The sequence below is a fragment of the Styela clava genome, chromosome 9 (genome assembly GCF_964204865.1).
Source record: "Styela clava chromosome 9, kaStyClav1.hap1.2, whole genome shotgun sequence".
In the NCBI taxonomy this organism is placed as follows: Eukaryota; Metazoa; Chordata; class Ascidiacea; order Stolidobranchia; family Styelidae; genus Styela; species Styela clava.
The window spans coordinates 16,581,696-16,601,213 of record NC_135258.1 but is presented as its reverse complement, the minus strand read 5'-3'; the positions used below and the strand labels follow the sequence as shown (position 1 = coordinate 16,601,213).

General features: G+C 35.1%; 3 protein-coding genes across 5 annotated transcripts; all 3 read left to right on the top strand.

Moving 5' to 3' along the window:
• The first annotated feature begins 3,465 nt into the window (after window positions 1-3,465).
• On the top strand, window positions 3,466-4,922 carry LOC144427137 (uncharacterized). Its single transcript, XM_078115859.1, has 3 exons — window positions 3,466-3,590; window positions 4,484-4,546; window positions 4,618-4,922. Exons 1-3 carry the CDS (start codon window positions 3,563-3,565, stop codon window positions 4,827-4,829), a joined length of 303 nt encoding a protein of 100 aa, XP_077971985.1. The 5' UTR covers window positions 3,466-3,562; the 3' UTR covers window positions 4,830-4,922.
• A 388-nt stretch (window positions 4,923-5,310) lies between these two features.
• LOC144427399 (uncharacterized) lies at window positions 5,311-6,282 on the top strand. Its single transcript, XM_078116580.1, has one exon. The coding sequence runs from the start codon at window positions 5,311-5,313 to the stop codon at window positions 6,280-6,282; it is 972 nt and encodes a 323-aa protein (XP_077972706.1).
• Window positions 6,283-13,468: 7,186 nt separating this feature from the next.
• Window positions 13,469-16,115, top strand: LOC144427335 (uncharacterized). Of its 3 annotated transcripts, XM_078116395.1 has the most exons (5): window positions 13,469-13,859; window positions 14,566-14,689; window positions 15,229-15,294; window positions 15,407-15,490; window positions 15,748-16,115. In XM_078116395.1, the coding sequence occupies exons 1-5, from the start codon at window positions 13,731-13,733 to the stop codon at window positions 15,795-15,797; spliced, it is 453 nt and encodes a 150-aa protein (XP_077972521.1). In that variant the 5' UTR covers window positions 13,469-13,730; the 3' UTR covers window positions 15,798-16,115. The 3 variants fall into 3 exon arrangements, 2 of the variants coding, with proteins under 2 accessions (XP_077972521.1, XP_077972522.1); XM_078116396.1 differs by lacking the exon at window positions 15,407-15,490; XR_013477898.1 differs by lacking the exons at window positions 15,229-15,294; window positions 15,407-15,490; window positions 15,748-16,115 and adding an exon at window positions 14,997-15,219 and having other exon boundaries at window positions 13,758-14,689.
• The last annotated feature ends 3,403 nt before the right edge of the window (window positions 16,116-19,518 follow it).

Here is a 19,518-nt window from a genome sequence, read left to right as displayed (position 1 = left end):
TTTATATTGGGTGCATTGCTGTTTTATTCTTTATATTTAATCTTAATCTTATCTCGGTGGGTGTGCAGAACGTGTTATATTGATGAAATATATATTTTTAAACATAAAAAATAATGTAATTGAAACTGATCAGCTATTTTGGGGATTAGACATTGTAGATACTAAGAATTACATTCGTTTTTGGAATGTTTAGTTTTCAGGACTGGTGCATATAGTAAAGTTGCAAAATTGCGTATGTCCCCAAGTCATAGACACATTTCTGTCTAAGTCACAGTGCGCCATTATGACGTCACTTAACTGCGTCATACAAATTAACTTAAATCCGGCTACGATCAAAAAATTGAACCATGGAAAACTATTGACTCTCAATGGCATAACAATATCATTAGAAAGTTTTTTACGTTTCTCTCAAAACTGCTAAAAGTGACTCACGCAATTCGGTTATTAGCGTGGCGATATACTGTATATATATATTTCTATTTTATCGATTTGGTCGACAACACGGGTCTATTTTTGCTGTATTTGGGCGACGGGAATTTTGGGGCGACATATTGCTGTAGCCCAAATAGTTTGGGCTTTATTTTCTCCAAGAATCCCTCAAGATAAAGGTCTGAAACTTTTCGTCATTTTCAACATTGCCCTCAACCATCACCACATAATGTTGGATAAGAAATTCGAGCAAATAAACTCTGTTTTTTGCCGACAGTTTCTAGGCATAGCTATAACCCGTGTTGCTAGTTTTGCTAAACTGTGGCTACAAAAATAAATCATGATTTTCTCTTTTCTAACCCGGTTATCTTTTGGCCAGAATTAGAGGATTAACAGAAAAAAAATTTCGCCATCGTATTGTATTCCAATAATTCACCGGAAACTTATCTGGAACTTGGTACACTGTTATGGTAAATTTCACCTTAATAAAATTGCAAACTTGCAGACGGGACTTATTACGTCATATATAGTCTGAGTCCGCTTTGTCAGATGCGATGGAGGGTTGATTTTATCCATCAAATTAATAATGAATTCAGTTTGTAGAAAGAATCGTGCTTGCTTTACCGTGCATAACATAGGTTTTCCATTTGTATTGGAAAAGAGGTCGATGGTTTGGTTGGCAGAAATGGAACACCTGTCGCTTTGTAGTACAAACGCTCCAAAATACGGTATACAAAGACATAGTTTTGGATATAACCTTGGGTAGACCTACCATACGTCCCTGTTTGGCCGGGACAGTCCCGGTTTAAACGCCTTTCCCGGTGTCCCGTCCCGGTTAGCAAAATGTCCCGGAAATTTACTTTAGTGAAATTTTCAAAATTAACTCTAACCTGACGCAAAATTATGAAATAATTCCGTCCCAAAGGGCATAACTTTGCTTTAAGTCGAGTCTTATTTTAATATCTTAATTTTTTTAGCTTATTAGGTTGAGTGAAATATCACACATAGCCTGAGAAATCTTTTAGTTAGGGAATAATGAGTGACGTTTATTGCGTCATTATTCTATTGAGTTCAATGAAACTACAGCAACTGCTGCATTAGAACAAATGTCTGATTTGTGACTTAGTGTTGCTTAAATTTACGTGCATTTTCCTTTAAATAAAGAAATAAAAACTTTTATTCAATCTAAGTAGAATACTTTATTATGCAATATTAAAGCTTATAAATATAAATATGGAATAAAAATTTGCCAAGATCAGGCCTTCGGCCTTTCGTCCAGTTATTTCATTCATAGTTTTGAGTTTGTCCCGGATTATGCCCAAGAAATTATGGTAAGTCTAACCTTGGGTATCCCACTACCTCACTATGGGAGCTTCAGGAATATAAGCAGCATTCGAGGCAGTACCTTCCGAGGCGGCATAACAAGTTTCGCATTAGCGATAGTTTCTTCGTAATAGTGAATTCAATATTCTGGGATAGTATATATGGGCACTGTTTTGAATAGCCAGCTGGTTGCGTTCCCTAAATTCTCATTGGCAGGTCGGTGGAAAATAACCGGATTTTATGACAATTACTTATGTATAATAACTTTATCATGTTGCTCTGTTGTGCGAAATAATAAATATAGTGAGTAGCATAATAATAGTTTTTTTTAAACAACTAGACAATATATATATATATTCCTAGTTCCTTTATTTGGTCGACAACGCGGGGTTATTTTGCTGTATTTGGGCATCGAAAATATTTGGGCAACATTTTTCTGTCGCCCAAATAGTTTGTGCTTTACCTTCTTTATGAATCCCTTCAGCAAAGAGTCCGGAATTCAACTTTGCTCTCAACAATCTATGACGTAATGTTTTCTATGAAATTCGAGCAAAAAAGCTCAACTGGACAATACTGTATATATATATTTATAGTTTCTTTATTTGGTCGGCAACGCGAAGTTATTTTTGCTGTATTTGGGCGTTGAAAATATTTGGGCAACATTTTGCATTTTTCCCACATAGTTTTGTGTTTCACTTTCTTTATAAATCCTTTCAGCAAAGAGTACAAATTTCAACTTTATTCTCAACAATCTACCACATAATAATGTTTTATTTGATATTCGAGCAAAGAAGCCGAAAGTATTTAAGCATAGGTATCTTTCCTGTAGTTGTTTTTGCTACATTGTGGCGACAAATATACATCATTATAAAATTGTTAAAATAGCCCACATAAATTCTATTTATCAATGTTTATAAATACTAGCGTATAAACATATTTATCGTAAAATTTCCCGATATAATACTAAATCTTCGAGGTTTTAGGCTTTAATTCCACGTTGCCCCGTCATAAGAAAAGCATGGGCCTTTCCCCAGTCATCGATTTCCTCGTTTACTTCGTGACATTGGCCAAAAGGCAAGATCCAAAAAGCGACGTAGACAACGTTTTTACATTTAAGGGAGGGGGAATAGGGGGGCGCGCATTTTCAATACGTCACCGGTACCTGATGGGGTAAACTATAGAAATACTTTGAAATACGGAGCAACAGCAGTATTTAGAATTCCTGTGACAAATTCACTACCGGTACCGGTATTATATCTGTATATTGAACATTAATATAGCTACGGTACTGACATAGTACCGTACTGTAGTAGCATTATTCATTACAACATTAGTAGGTCTGTAGGTACGGTAGCCTATTGTTCTAAAACAATTATCTTGTTTGAAATAGCACTATCCCTGTATCCCAACTGGCAGACTGGTCACATTCCATTACTGTGGACTGTGGTTGGCTATAATATAATTTCAGATCAACTCCAATGTCAGAATGTGGCGAAAAGATTAAAAGATGATAATTCTTCCTACAGTTCTATGCCACAGGTTGAATGTAATTGAAAGTGATAACGTATGTCTACTTAATTTTGCTCTCTTTCCACTGCCTGACTGTTTTATCACAATATCATTTATAGCTAAGTACCGGTAGCCTATTTCTTTTTTGGCGTGTTAACAAAATAATTCATATTGACTATATACAGATATATATAAATATAACTGTTCCATTGTGCTTCGCAATCTCCAGAGTAAGATCAGTACTAGTTTTATTTGTTTGTGTGGACATTTCCAACTATTACAGTATTGCCCGTGACAGAAAATGGATGACTCTCTACTTGGAGTTGAAGGTGGTTATAATTTTTATAACATAATATAGTGTTAATATTTCCACCATTCGAATAACAATATCGCTTTATATACATCAGCAGTGTCCAACCCGCGGCTCTCGAACCGGTCTCGTGCGGCTCTTTTCGCCTTGGTTATTTTATGGAAAAAATAAGTTGCAAACTACGATTTTTAATTTTTGATTAAACACATTATGAGTCATTGTGCATTCTTTTTCAACGTTGAAGATACACTTTCATCCACTTTACAATGCAATTGTTCTTTATTTGGTCACAATTAAATTCTTTGAAGACGTGAAATCAAAGCATTAATTTGTTATGATGAAAACCCATGTAAAAGAACTGCTTCGATTGACTACAACGACATATCATAATTCCCACTAAGTAGCATGCATAAAAATAAATGGCTTTCAAATTTATGTCATAATCATGTTGGTTAGTGATATTTAATAAAATAAACCAGCATTGTCGCACAGCTGAATATAGGTATATCTGATGTTCATGTATGTTCCGGTTTACAATGCGGCTCTTCGTGTTATCAAAATACGAAAATGCGGCTCTTCGTTTCTGGCTGGTTGGCCACCCCTGATATACATCTTGAGTGTAGTTATTGCAAAAGTGATTTAATTCGTTGAATTTGATATTTTTTTTTAATTTGCAATACAAAAGTTGCTTAATAGTGTGATGAAATATAGCTGAAGCCAAACCTTCAATTATCAGTTTCATTTATAAATGTATAGAGAGAAGATAGGGAGTTAGTCTTGTGCAACCCCAACTCAAAAGTTTCATTCATAATTGCCAGCAAGAATGCGGCCAAAATTATTTAACAAACTGATCCTGTTTATATCTATAATTGACTGAATCATACGGGTTAATTTTTATATTTCACTCTTCAGATAGTCAACAAGAAACTCCTGTTCGACATGCAGTTCAGATCAGACACTACTCACACGATACAGGTATGTATTTTATCAATCCTCAATAATTCATTCCTTTCTGGAATGAATTTAATTTTTGTTTCCATGTTAAGATTCAGAAACTGAAGATGCTGTTATCAGTGACTATGATAGTGAATTTGTGCCTCTGTCTTCCACATCTTCAAATTCGCCATATGATCTACTAATGGTCATTTCCGATAGATCAAGGAAAAGGAAATCCCGTAAGCAAAGAAATGAAGAATTGAAAAAAAAAAAAAGCCGAAGCGTCCTTGCTTATATTGTGGGAAACTACGAAGCCAGTTAACACGTCATTTGAGAATGCGTCATAAACATGAGGAAAGGGTAAAATTGGCAATGTCTTTGCCAAAACATTTACAAGCCTTTGAATTTGAGAAAATGCGAAAGGATGGTATGATTGGGCATAATATGAAGATGTTAAAGGAAAAAAAAAACCTTATTGTGTGAAAGAGGCCAGATGGAAGATGGAGTCAAAATATGTACTCAGTGTAAAGCTTTTGTGCGCAGAAGATATTTTTTTAGTCATTTAAAAAATTGTGGGAAAAAAAATGGTATACAGGGAACAAAGGGGTTAGCTGCAACATTGATCAATAATGATACAGATGGGTTGGAATTCACTGATTTGCTATCGAGGTTCAGCGGTGATAGGATTGGTAAATTCTGTCAGGGAAAATGATGTAATTAAACTGATTGGAAGAAGCCAGTTCAATAAACATAAGCGAAAAAAAGACAAACTGGCTGAATCTCGAAAGGCAGTTATGTAAAAAATGCGTACACTTGCTAATCTATACTTCCATTTTATCTCTTTTACAAATGATAAAACTCTGCCAATTGAAGAGATGTTTCGCAGGCAGAATTTCCCTGCTTTAGAAGAGGCTATACAATCAATGACAACCCATGAAGATGGAACACTTAAGGCTGGTCTTAAAGTGAGTGTAGGAAATTTGCTCAAATTGTCTGCGAAGGTCGTCAAGGGAAGTTATTTAATTGGTGATGATGATTCTAGCGCAGATTTAATCGACAAGTTTGTTGACGTACTTGAACTAAAATGGATCAGCATATTTGGCGATGCTGAGTATTTACTGCTGCAAAACCGCAACCATAAGCAAAGAGATCCTGGTAAATTACCAGACGAAGACGCTGTGAAAAAAATACGAAACTACACTGTAGATAAATTGCAACAGATTGTGAATAATCAGTATGATTTTTTTTGTCCAGAAACATTTGTATTTATTCAGGACCTCACAGTCTCTAGACTCACTCTTTTTAATGCTCGACGAGAGGGTGAGTCATGTAGACTCCAAATGAGCGATTGGTGTGATGCCAAAACGGAGAAATGGATTGACTCTCAAAGAGCCAAATATGTTAATGACGCTGAAAAAAAACTTCTTAGAACATTTAAAATAATGTACCAAGGAGGAAAAGGCACCAACCGTATGGTACCTGTTTTGGTGCCACCCGATTGTGATTCAGCATTAGATATGCTTGCAAACTCCGAAATTCGAAAGGATTCTGACATCAATATTCGAAACATGTTCCTTTTCCCAAGCACAAAACAATCCCTAGATCATTGTAGCGGATGGCACAGTGTGAAAAATGTAGTTGATGCTGCTGGAGTAAATTCACATATCACAGCAATGCGCCATCGAGCTTCAACTTTATATGCCAGCTTGGAAATACCGGAAGATCAACGCCTAAGTGTTTTTCAAGCACATGGGACACACAGAAGATATCAATAAGAATGTATACCAGTGTCCACTCGGTATACAAGAGGTTACGAAAGTTGGGAGTTACTTTGCATCATTGGATGGCATGCAAGTCGAAGGTGAGAAATTTGGTATGTTATTATAATCATGGGTTGGTATTGATGAAACTTTTTAATTCAGGGACGGAAGAGCCAGACATAACAGGAGATTTAGAAGAAGGAAATAGTGTAGAAGGAGAATCATCTACAGCATAGGTTCTCAAAGTGCTCCGTACGGAGCCCCAAAACTCCGCGGGAAGAACCTAGGGGCTCCGCGTGCTATTCTATTACTTTTCACAATACTGACCTTGCTAATTTGTATTTGTTCACAGAAGCAATAACAGTTTTAATAAAATTTGACAACAGTATAGCCTCGAAATATTTTCGCGCAACATTCTTCACAATTAAAAAAAAAAATTTTCAGCGGATAACGAGGTTTCTGTTGCGTAAAATATTCAATTCATGACCATTGCGAGCAACATTTAAAATGTCTTGTCATAATAATTTAATTGTGCTTATCGTTACTCACGTTTGATTCGAGATTACTAAAATAAAAGATTACTTTTCTAAAATAACATAAAATACGTGACAAACTGCCAACAATAAATAAATTGGAATCGTATTTCTGCGATCTTGAGATTTGTCAAACTTGATTTGTTCTTTCGCATTCGAGATTATTTTTAAGCAAGATATCACCGTTACAAAAAGCCCTAGGTTAACGTTAAAACTCAAAAAGTACAATTTGCAATTGTGCAATCTATGACCGATGCGGGCATATTTAAAATGACTTGTTCGTTGGGTTAATTAAGTTCAATGTAATAAATCATTACATCTCAAATTACCACGGCAATCCGCAGACATGAAATGAGAAACAAGGTTAAGTGAACGAAGTTCTTGTGGACTACCGTATATCCTGAACAACGCTGTTATCATAAGTCATATTGCCCACAAAAGAACATACCTACTACCGATGCCAGTAGTTTGATAAGATATTTGTGCCCTTCCTGATTAATTCATAATCGTAATCATGGCTGATTGCGTGGCAGTGTGGCAGATTTAGCAAATTCGACAAGTCTGAGCCGTTCTTACAACACTAACTCCTACCGCGCATGCCTGTCACTCATTCTTCGCAAGATATCACCGTTTAAAAAATGAAAAGGTTTGGGCAAAATACGAACGATGGAAATTTATGTTATTGCATGCGGCTCTGTCGGTAATCTCAGAATGGATAAAAGGTACATCGCGCGTATAATTGACTGTATTTTGATTTCAGTTACTACGATGAATAACCAAAGAAAACCTAACATAACACCAAACTTTGGGATTTACAATGTCTAAAAAAGCGTTAATCTGCCGTGAAACTGCTGAAACATAACTTATAGTGTTATACTCCGTTTTAGTTTTAATATTTCATAATGCCGCTTTTCAATCAAAGAATTTGAGTTGCGGATTTACCTCTTTATTGAATATTTCCCCCCTCTCCTCACCGATCAAGCAATGACTATAATGTGGTAACGATGTTTTCACATCGAACCAATAATTCCCCACGAGAACAAAAGAGCAATTATCGTCGTCAATGTGGAACAATACATGTATATGCCGTAGGAAATTTTTGATTTAGGGAAAATAAGCACCGACGTAAAGATGTTAAGGTGTGAAAAAAAACACGCCTCGCTGACGAAAACAATCGGCGATTGTAACAAAATGCATTTGCGCACGTTATTAGCGACCTTCTAGGTCTTTTAAAAATATCAAAAGGGACAAGATTCGACCCCTAATTTATTAATATGTTTGTGTCGAATTCACAGCCTTTATATATATATTTTATCTCTGAAATTTAGATATGTTTACGACTTGTATTATTCCCATTAAAAAAGGTTTAGCTTTCAAATTCGTAAAGTATCTTTAACTTAGTCAGGAATATGAATCGGAAAGTAACAATTTTAACATTTATTTTGGGGCTCCGTGAATAATAGTCAACCGCTTCACGGGCTCCGCAAGACCAAAAGTTTGAGAACCCCTGATCTACAGTATCACAAACGCCGGGTGTTGAAAATTTAGAAGAAGGAAATAGTGTAGAAGGAGAATCATCTGCAGTATCACAAACGCCGGGTGTTGAAGATGACAGTATGCCATCAGGATTGGGATTGAATACTGAATTTGAGATGTGTCATGGTAAGTATTTCTATCCAAGTCTTGAAAAGTGCACTAATATATGAAACTACGTATAAAAGCTAAATAGTGTAAATAGTTTGGAGTTGGGGCTAAATTTAAAAACTTAAACATGTAGAAAATCATTTAATGAGTGTGTCATTTATTTGGTTTCAGATATGCCAAGTACTTCAACTAAGAGCAGAAAACGACAATATGTTAGATGGTCAAGCAGTGACACTGCAGCTTTGTTAACTCATTTCAAGTCTTGTATTGAAGACACTTCTGGTGAAAATAATACCGGTAGCTTACCAGGTAAAGTTTATTTTTTGTCTGTTAATATCAGTCAGAAAATAGAAAGTTTGTTGGATGACGAGGACTTGAGCAGTTTACATTATTCTCAGACTAATGCGTTCTAAATTGCTATGCAGGTTACAAAGACATTGAAGAATTTCTCCAAAAGGAGAATATACTGTCAGGCGTTAAAGACAGGAAAAGTAAATTGAGAATAATTCATGCAAAGCTATTTAATGAGAGAAAGAAATTCAGAAGTGACTTTAAGAAAAGGCTTGCAAATTTAAATTAGACATCAGTGGCAGCAAATTTATCAGAAAAACAGCTGACAGCATTAGATTGCATCAAAAACAGATTTCTTTGCTCAAAATACAATATTGAGCAAATACATTTATTCTAATTAAAATACTGACAGCATTAACTTAATTAAAACGCTAACATAATTTTGGATTTGCCAGTAGAATTACAGAATGGATTATTCGAGGGGGAGGTTTATGTATTTAATTTCATAAATATACATTCATCATAATTTTTGTTGAACTTAGCTTTCTGTGAATAAAACCCTCTTCGATAGTTGTGAAAAACAAGTATCATGACTGAAAACAAAAAAGCGTTTTACACTCCATGATAGTGGTTCTCAAAATTTTTAAGATGAGCCCCCTTTTTAGAATTCTCAAGTTTTGCAACCCACCTTAAAAATAATTGTAGCTAAAATAAGCTATGAATAACAGATAGTAAGGCGTATGTATGTTTTATTCACAGCATGTGTGGATGGAACATATATATTCAAAATAAGGCGGGCAAATTCAAATCTCACATATTTATTCAATTAAGCTTTATACCCCCCTCAAAAATTGTCAAAGACCGCCAATTCCCCACCCCCATCGTTTGAAAACCACTTCTCTATTATATCATGTTCCGGTGGAATACTTAAATTATATCGATTATGTAACATTTCTTAATTTAGTTTTATAATATTTTTGTAAAATCATGTCCAAACATCGGACCTGTGTCAGTAATTTTTTTTCATATATTTGTATGCGAATTTCGTTGACGAATTAACTTATGTGTGACGAGTTCTACTCGCTTACTTATTTTTATTAATAAATTTGTAATTTCATTTTATAGTATTTCTGTAAAATCATGTCCAAACATCGGACCTGTGTCACTAATTTTTTTCCATATCTTTGTATGCGAATTTTGTTGACGAATTAACTTATGTGTGACGAGTTCTACTCGCTTACTTATTTTTATTAATAAATTTGTAATTTCATTTTATAGTATTTCTGTAAAATCATGTCCAAACATTGGACCTGTGTCAATAATTTTTTTCCATATCTTTGTATGCGAATTTCGTTGACGAATTAACTTATGTGTGACGAGTTCTACTCGCTTACTTATTTTTATTAATAAATTTGTAATTTCATTTTATAGTATTTCTGTAAAATAATGTCCAAACATCGGACCTGTGTCAATATTTTTTCCATCTCTATGTATGCGAATTCCGTTGACAAGTTAAATTGTTTGACGAGGTCTACTCGCTTACTTGAATTTTTTAATAAATTTGCTTACTGTCCGTTTCGTTTTGGCAATAAAATGCTTACAATGAAAAAATTGGTTGCATTGGAATCGAGGGTCGTTAGACATAACAGTCATTAAGTCACAAGGTGCACCACAAACAACATGTGTCCTTTTGCCGTTATGGTTTGAGGAGTGAATGATCTTGCGGAACGATGTTCAAACATGCAAATTTACAGTGACAGCTAGGGCATACATTGCAAACCGATTGATTTTTTCTCGTTTATTACCTTTGAATCATGGCTGGTACAATCCCAAAGGGTATCGGAGAATGTGGAGGTAAGGGCAATGATGGAGATTCTCGTTGCCTAAATAGAATTCTATGGAATGTTACATTCAGCATCTTTATGCGTATGCGCAGAAAATGGCATTGTGGTGTCACATGCATTTGCTCATTTTAAATAATCCTCTGGACTGCTCAAACGATACTTTATCTGCAATGTCATACATAAGCCGTTGTGCAGCGATTTTACAATTATTACTAAGCTATTGTCGAGCAAGCCAATGCCAAAAATCTCTTTAGGTAACTTGCAGTCACAATTGTGGTGAAAATATTATGCCAAAAAAGAAGACAGTTTCAGTGATTATTTCAGTGATAACAACTGAGATACAACTTGTTACTGAACTTGCATAGGACGCAAAAAAATATGACATGTATATGTCGTCGATGCTGATATCGTGTTACAGGGGAGTATTCAGAAATTTTCGAGGGGGGTTCTGAAATTTCTATTTGCCATGTTAAATCGAAACAACTAGCGGGCTCGACCAAACGCCGGAAAACGTGTGTTCTCATGGAGTCTCTGGGATATAAAAAGCTTTTCGACCTATGATAAATTGTTATGTGTAATACAAAAAAAAAACACCACCTGGCTACGTCCCCGTTGTATTACTTCGTTTTTACATTCTGTTTTTTTTTTTCGTATATTTTTTTAGATATCTTTATCGTGGTAACTCACAATTGAAAGAATATGGAATAATAGGTGAGCGAGCGCGTAATACCCTTTTAACAATACCTTTCCATCGGAAATCTGTGCGCTTTTAACCTCACTTGTGATTTTGTTAGCTCACCCGATCCTATATTCATCTCATTTATCTTGTTTTCATCAATTATCTTATCGTCCATTATGCGGATTATGGGCCAGTTTATACACCGCAGGTCAATTAACCCATGCAGATGCCAAGTTATTTCTTTTTCCACGTTCATTCCCTTTGTTCTCCAGTTTTAATTACATAATTATGCAAACTCACGGTCATCACAACAAGAAATATTGCATTAAATAGGAAAAGATATTGCCTTACTAGGCCGGTCTATTGGACTTAATTCTGCGGGAATTTGAGTTTTCATACGTCACCAATTCCTCTTCTCGTTCCCGATATGTTAACTATATTTTTTTAAGGAAGGGGTAATAATTCAGGTGATGGTTTGATTTAATATTATGAAGTACCAAAATACTAGGTATAGGTATATCCTGCTCAGATAAATACTTTCAATTGCTAATACAATAAATTATCGCAAGACAACTTAATAATTATGGCGAAAATTGCGTTTGCGAGACCTCACCATCATAAATCGATATTTTCTAGTTCCTTTACTTAGAAGTGGTGTAAAGCACGTGTAATGCACTCATTATAGTCAAATGTATTTGAATGCAACAAAAAAAAACGATATTGAAAGCATAAAATTGTGATAATCGATGAAACCCTAGTACCTTCAATACGCGTAACTTGTTTTCTAACCCCATTTATTTGCAAATTTCTAAATTCTCAATTTCTTTTCTAGAAATCCAATCTTATCGAGTAAAGTATCGTTGAATGCGTCTCTGAAAGACCAATTGAATGGCATTAACATTTTTGGTTTTCATTGTTTATATCAAAAGTTATGACCAAAAAACGGTGAAAAAAAATAAATTTTAAATTCAAATTTTCCAAAAACTATTCAACAAATTTTAATGATAATGACATTTTTAGCTTTCTTATGTCAAAATCTATCCGAATATACCAAAATTTTTAATCTAAATGCAACAGAAATTTTCTATGTTGAGGTCAAAGGTCAAATAGTTAATTGGAACCACTCCCTTAAAATATAAATACAAAATTCCCACATCGACTGATGCAAAAATTTTTAAGTTTGACTGAGAATTCCCTGATTTATATGTGTTTTAAGCTTAACTCACGACTTCCTAACTTTCAGCAATAAGTCATATATCAGACAATCCAAATTATGAAATTATGGAAGTTTTGTCATCTGTTATCTTCAGGTTACACTTTGGCCTACGTACATATATATATATATATATGTGTGAGGGAATCGAGAATTGAAGATACAGGCAATCAAAATCAGCGGCGGATGAATATCACATCGCTCAGCGAGCGATCAACTGTGACGCCAAAATAACAACATATCATGCTGTAAATAGTGTCAGACGCCAAGCCTCAGCCACGCCCTAAAACATGCAAACCACTGTTCTTGGCTCTTTCAGCGTACAAATTGTAACCGGGGTTAAATTTACCTTACAAGCAAAGCATTTAGCGGTAGCTGTGAACGATTTTAATGAGGGACAATGAGTAAATAATATTCAATGACTATATCTATTCCTTGCGGTGACGACCATATCCAATAATGTTCCTCATTCCCGCAAATAGGCTAAAAAAAAATAGTCTCTCGGAATTGGGCGACGACGATTGGGCCCCAACTCGACTATATTTTAAACAAACTGTATTACTTGCGTGAAATTTTGTCAAAACATTTCCCACTGAAAACCACCCAAATTAACGCTGTGAGTAGCTCACTATATGCCACAGAAAACGAGTGGCCCAAATGCAGCAAAAAATAATATGTAACCTCAATGCAGCAAATAGATATATAGATATATATATATACAGAAAATTTGAGCAATGCGAATAAAATATATTTCATTCAAACTAGTTCATTCAAATGTTACTGAATCAGGATATTTTATGTGGAACTGCCACAGATTTGTATCGTCACAACATGAATTGATTTTTTGCGTGTATCCTGTGCGTCCTCTGACTCAGAGAATCTTCACCCAAATTATAAACAGTTCATTTTGACGTAAGGTAAACATAGAAGGGTAGAACAAAACAATGAGTAATATTCTACTCAAGAACAATGAAATGAAAAAGGGCCTTGGGAGGCATAAAAGCAGCACAATAGAATATAGACTATAGCAGCATTCACATTGCAGCTATGTGAACAACAGTTCATTCTATTTTTGGTTGTTTCATTGAAATAAACTTCTAATTTTTGATAATATAGTTGAGATGTTTTGAATAAGGCGTTTTAAAGAACCTTTGTTTGATACATATAATACAGATGAACTTTTATACAAAGCAAACCCATATACGAACAACACGTTTTCCTATTTGTTACAGGTTAATTAGAAAAATCACGAAGCGTTTATGGTCATAATGAGCATGATTTCAATTGTTGAATTACTCTTACTATTTTCATCAATTGCACTGATAACAAATGCAAGTCAGTTACAGAAAAGCTGTATTTCAGAGGGCATGGAAATCGATGCTGGAAAGGTACGGTGGAGATGAAGATAACAACTCAAATTGAGACTAAATTATAGAAGTGTGTTGAACCCACTTGTTTTTGCTGATTTTAATGAAAAACATGACTCTTTAAGTTAATATTAAAGTAATTACTTCCAATCCGTTATTAGTCAAAACCATTTTTGTGTAACTAGCATTAAATTCTAAGAAACCAATGCTAACATACACCGTGTTTCCCAAATATAAGACAGGGTCTTATTTTAATTTTCTTTCGAAAAATAACACTAGGGCTTATATGGGAGGATGCCATTTATCAAAAACAAAATTACGAAGTAGAAAATTACGAGATTTTCAAATATACAAAATATGAAACCCGATATCCATTTACTTAAAAATAACACGTTTTTATTAAACAAAAAACTGCCATTATTCAAAATTGACCATATCATCATCCTCTGGAATGTCATGCCAGTCACTAGATTCATAAATTCCAATGAAGATTTTACTCATTGAACCTTTTCCTTTCTCACGCGTTTTAGTTTAACCATTTGAAACGTGTAAGAGAGTTTTCTTGCCTTCGATTAGGTCAAAACAAATTTCACGCTATCGGCTAGATCTTATTTTAAGGGTAGGGCTTGGATTCAAATCATTTTTAAATTTGGGCTAGGTCCTATTTTCAGGCTATAGGACTTATTTTCGGGGAAACACCGTAATTTAGGTTTTTCCCATTTTGTAGTTATCAAAAACTACGTGGTATTCTGGACTGATGAAACAACGTCTAAGGTCTCTTGTGCCTGATTCACTAATATCACGTCTACAGAAACTGGATTCCAAGCTGTTTCAAAGGAAAATGGGTCCAGGTAAATATATGAAAACAAAAAGCAAAATCTACAGAGTATAAATGTGTTACAATAAGTAAAATATTGTTGAAAATAGCTAAAATTAAAAATAAATTATTTACCTATAGTGATTCTTCTACATTTTCATATGTTGTTTAAATTACCAAATCTACCTGAGAACTCGTCCAAGAGTTACGAGTCTATTTCCTCGGATCTGATAGCATACTAATTAATAATGCTTTCCAATAAATTCTCGAAAACACAATTATAAAATTAGATAACAGGTTGCATAAAAGGACAATTTTTGTAACACCGTTTTATTTGCCAGATATGTTGAATTTGAATTTCATGTTGACTATGAAGGAGATGGAACTTATCATATTAGGAAATCAGACGATGGTATGTTGTGTACACAAAATGTATCCCAATTGAATGCTTTCAAAACGTTGTGGAAAGTTATTGATTAGCATAACAATGAAAAGTACTAGTAAACTCTTTTATTATTTTCCTTTTAATTTAAGACATTTGTTAATTTTTTGACACAAATTGAACGTTTGCAGAATTTATTCACCTCGAGCACGGAGAGGAAATGAACGGACTTGCGAATGAAGCGGTGTCAAATATGGGTAAAATTACTAATACATGTACATATATAATATAATATTCGATATATAGATAAATTATTATTCTTTTGTTGGTCTGCAGTTAAACTCATTTAATTCTATTTGTTTTAATCAGACAACCTTTTAGACAATGCAGCTATAGTTTTTCTTTCTGACTATGAAAATTATTTTGCGGCTTTGTTATGTCCACTCGACAAAGGTATGAAAACTTATATCAAACTTTTTAAGTACTGGAAGATATTGTAAATTAAATTACCAAGTCGAAGTATTTGTTGTTGCATCATGAACTAGTACAAATACCGGAATATAAATACTCCTTCCATTGAGTTCAAACGTTTGTTCTCTACCCATTGTGGACATGAACAGCAGTCTCGTTTTGCCTTAGCTATATATATATGCAAGGTCTGGTGATATCAGAATCTTATCGAAAAAACTTGTGTGCTTTACTTTGTTCAGATCATCAGGTGATTCGTGGATTTTTTCCAAGTCCAAATCCAACTTTGTGACAGGTTGCAGCCTTCATTAACGTCTTGCATGATGTCGCAATATCTGCAAAATTTTCTCCTTCAACATGTCCAGAAACTGACTGAAGTCATTATTTGAGCTAACCAACTATTATTTATCAATGTTAGTTACATATCTATATATATATATATATATATATATATATATATATATATACTAATTTCATCAACAGTCCTCGATGTTTGCTATTATTCAGAATATTGTATTTTAAAAAATAACGCTGATTACGTTGTTTTATAATTATCTAAATATATTTTATCACACCCGTATATGAATGAAAATAATGACTAACTCGTAACCTGTAAGATAATATCACTATTTGACAATTTAGCCATTGATAAAAAAAATGCTAAAAAATACGTTAAATATAATTAATATGACCAAATTTATTGTTAATTAGGTTTTGATTTGGGTATTTTGAGAATTTCGAAAAGTATTGATATTACGTAAAGCGAACTCGCCACGAATTAGCTTGGCTTGGGACAAGATTGTGTTGTCAGTTTAGTTCATGCGATGTGACTGCTATACGTTTCTTAATATAGACGCCGTCGGTAAAAAGTAATGTTCAGAAGGATTGGCAAGATTTACACACAAGCCATTCACAAATTCTCACTTCTCTTTTTATTCACGTTTCTATTGCAAAATATACTAATAGTTTTAAAAATTCGAAATCTTCTTTACGGTCGATAGAGTATAGTCAATAATTCGAGAAAATTCATTCCAGTATATATACATGCTCTTATCCTCTACGTTCATAATGGTCTCCCGGCAGCTTATGCATATACGTACGGTTTCACAAAACATTTTCATGCTTCCGAGTCTTATTCCTCTGTTTTAAATTATTCCTATTTTTACATGTCAATTTGTCGTACTATTTTCAACTTGACAAGCTGGATATTCATCAAGTACATCCGCTTGCTGTTGCCAACCTCCGTTTTTTTCAGAGCTCCAGACGTATATGCACCAAGATAGCGCACATCCTGAACATAGTATTTGTACCAGGTTATGGTTCAGGTTGTGCGCCATCTTGGTGCACATACTTCGGGAGCGGCGTTTTTTTGATCCTGCTTAAATATAATTTTATCAAAATATTAAACCACATTACAAAATATCATTTTGTTTTAAATTTTAGCATGAATATCAATCGAAAACAAATTTAGCATTTAGCCTTAGCCATGATCCATCACAATTATATATACCAGCTTGGCAACAGAATTTCGCAAGTAAAACCAGAGCCAACCTATTTTTAGAATGAGAGCTAAATAATGACAAAGTTATTAGTAGATTATCAGTAGCATTGTGCATTTCTTTATGTTTATATATTTATTGGTATTCGTTATTCACCATATACTTTCTTTTCCTATAGTGGGTAAATTCTTATTTATTGATAGCCTAATAAACAAATAGTGATATATAATTATCTATGATTTACCCTATGTGGGATACCTTGTGACATCAAGATGCCAAAGATCAGATGCCCAATCAACGAATGTGAATTTGAAACAGAGGATGAGATTCCCAGTCCACAGACGCCATCAGCTCATATCGAAAGGGGCGCATTCAAGTCAAGCCCACATCCGATAAGATGCAAGCCACATGTACTTACTGCGGAGAAACAGGACACGGCAAAAGTTCTCCACTGAGAATCAAATAACGTTCCTGTCCTGCTTTCAACCAGACTTGCTACCACTGCATGAAACTACACCATTTTGAATCAGTTTGTAGAGGCAAAACATCGTCAAAAATGGTCAAACCATCACAGGAACCTGATGACATGGAGAACTCTATGTCCAATCCATTACGCTCAGTTTACAAGAATTCATCCAACGGAATGGCTCTGGACCACCACCAATATGTGCCAAAGATGGGAAAAACGCAAGTCAGATCCACAGCTATTTTTTGATATTATGATCAACATACTGCCATCTGACTTTGCTAAATTGGGGTTTAAAAAGAATTTCAAACCCCAACAACAATGACTGCGACCAATAACAAATGGATACATATCCTTGGCGCCCTAGTTGCAATATTTTCAGGAACAACTGATAACGGGAAAATAGTTCGTTCCCGTCAGATCATTTACATTACCGACAGCTCGGAAAAGCTGTTCTTGAGCAGGAAAGCATGCATTGAACTTGTTTAATTTTTCAAAGATTGGCGGAGTCAACAGGGAAATGACATCAAATAACATGACGGACAAAACTTTGACAGGGACTAAAAATGGTGACATATAAATATGCACATGTCCCCGCCGCAAACTTCCCCCACCAATCCCAACGTCGTTACCATACTCGCCGAATGGGGAAAACCGACAGAAGCTACAGGAGTATCTAATCGAATATTACAAATCTAGCACTTTCAACACCTGCGAACACCAACCGCTCCCTATATGATGGACGGGCCGCCAAAAAAACTTATGATAGACCCTGAAACAAAGCCTGTCGTTCATCACACACCAGTACCCCTCCACTGGAAAGAAGAGGTAAAAGCCGGCCTAGACAGGGACACTTATAGGACTATAGTTAATAGATTACGTGTTTAAACTTAGTCACTCTAATCTTAAAATTAGAAGTAATATCTTAGTCATAAAATACGTAACAATTAGACGTACTGTAGGGCAGGGGTCCGCAACTACGGGGTCGCGACCCAAATTTGGGACGCGAAACCCCCCGCTCTGGATCGCGAAACAATTTAAATTTTCCATAAATATGAGCATTGCGTCTGTGTAGCGTATTTATGTATAACAACTTTATAAATCACTGATTATAATTATGAATGTTTCCCCGAGTATACACTTCCTTATTTACTGTCGTAACATTGGCCAATCAGCATAATTGCAAAAATGAAGTAACAATAAACGTTTCAGAAACGCTCAGATACTTTTTCCATTCAGATTTTGCAATGGTAGAGTGTAGATCCAAGAGAAATAATTCAAGAGATCAAAAGTCGAGGAAACATTCGTTACTTAGTTGTTCGCATTGTTACATCCTACTACGTAGACTTTAGGTTTTCAAAATGCTTCGTACGCACCCTCAGGACTCCGTTAAAGACACTTAGACCTCCGCGAGCTATTCGTTCACTTGAAAGCTGTCCTCGACCCACTGCCCTACATCAATCTACTTATCTATCCTCGACCCACTGCCCGACCTCCCTCAACTTTTCTATCATCCTCAACCCACTGCCCTATCTCCCTCAACCTTCCTAACCACGACCCACTGCCCCATCCCCCCACCTTCGCATCCCCGAACCACCACTCTATCTCCCTGAACCTTTCCCTTCTCGACCTACTGCCCTACCTCCCTCAACCTACCTATCCTCAACCCACTGCCCTATCTGCTACAACCTATCTATCTTTGACCTACGGTGCTATACTATTCAGTACTATTATTTACTACCCGATCGCCACACTGAACTTTACTATCTTGCGACCAACTTCCATGGGTTAAACTGGTCGTGTATGCCAATGAAATGATTCAATCGTACGTCGACAAAACAGGATTGACGGCATTTGTATAATATGTAGGCTGAAATCTCAAATGGTGAACAATAACCATAATTGACAGTTTAAAAATGTGTTACTAATTGGGCTACTGATGGTTTCTTGCTGGGAATGACAGTTTTCTAAATTTTAACAAGCCGTTTTATGCCCTTAATAATTGGCCATGTCGTGAGTCTTGTGATAATATGATGCCGATCCGAAAT

Excerpts from the sequence above, each read along its gene's own strand:
- LOC144427399 (XM_078116580.1), top strand. The coding sequence starts at position 5,311 with ATGCGTACACTTGCTAATCTATACTTCCATTTTATCTCTTTTACAAAT.
- LOC144427335 (XM_078116395.1), top strand. The coding sequence starts at position 13,731 with ATGGTCATAATGAGCATGATTTCAATTGTTGAATTACTCTTACTATTT. Across the intron at positions 14,690-15,228 it reads TCAAAGGAAAATGGGTCCAG|AATTTATTCACCTCGAGCAC; the intron begins GTAAATATATGA and ends GAACGTTTGCAG. Across the intron at positions 15,491-15,747 it reads GTTATGTCCACTCGACAAAG|ATCATCAGGTGATTCGTGGA; the intron begins GTATGAAAACTT and ends TACTTTGTTCAG.
- LOC144427137 (XM_078115859.1), top strand. The coding sequence starts at position 3,563 with ATGGATGACTCTCTACTTGGAGTTGAAG. Across the intron at positions 3,591-4,483 it reads CTCTCTACTTGGAGTTGAAG|ATAGTCAACAAGAAACTCCT; the intron begins GTGGTTATAATT and ends TTCACTCTTCAG. Across the intron at positions 4,547-4,617 it reads ACACTACTCACACGATACAG|ATTCAGAAACTGAAGATGCT; the intron begins GTATGTATTTTA and ends TTCCATGTTAAG.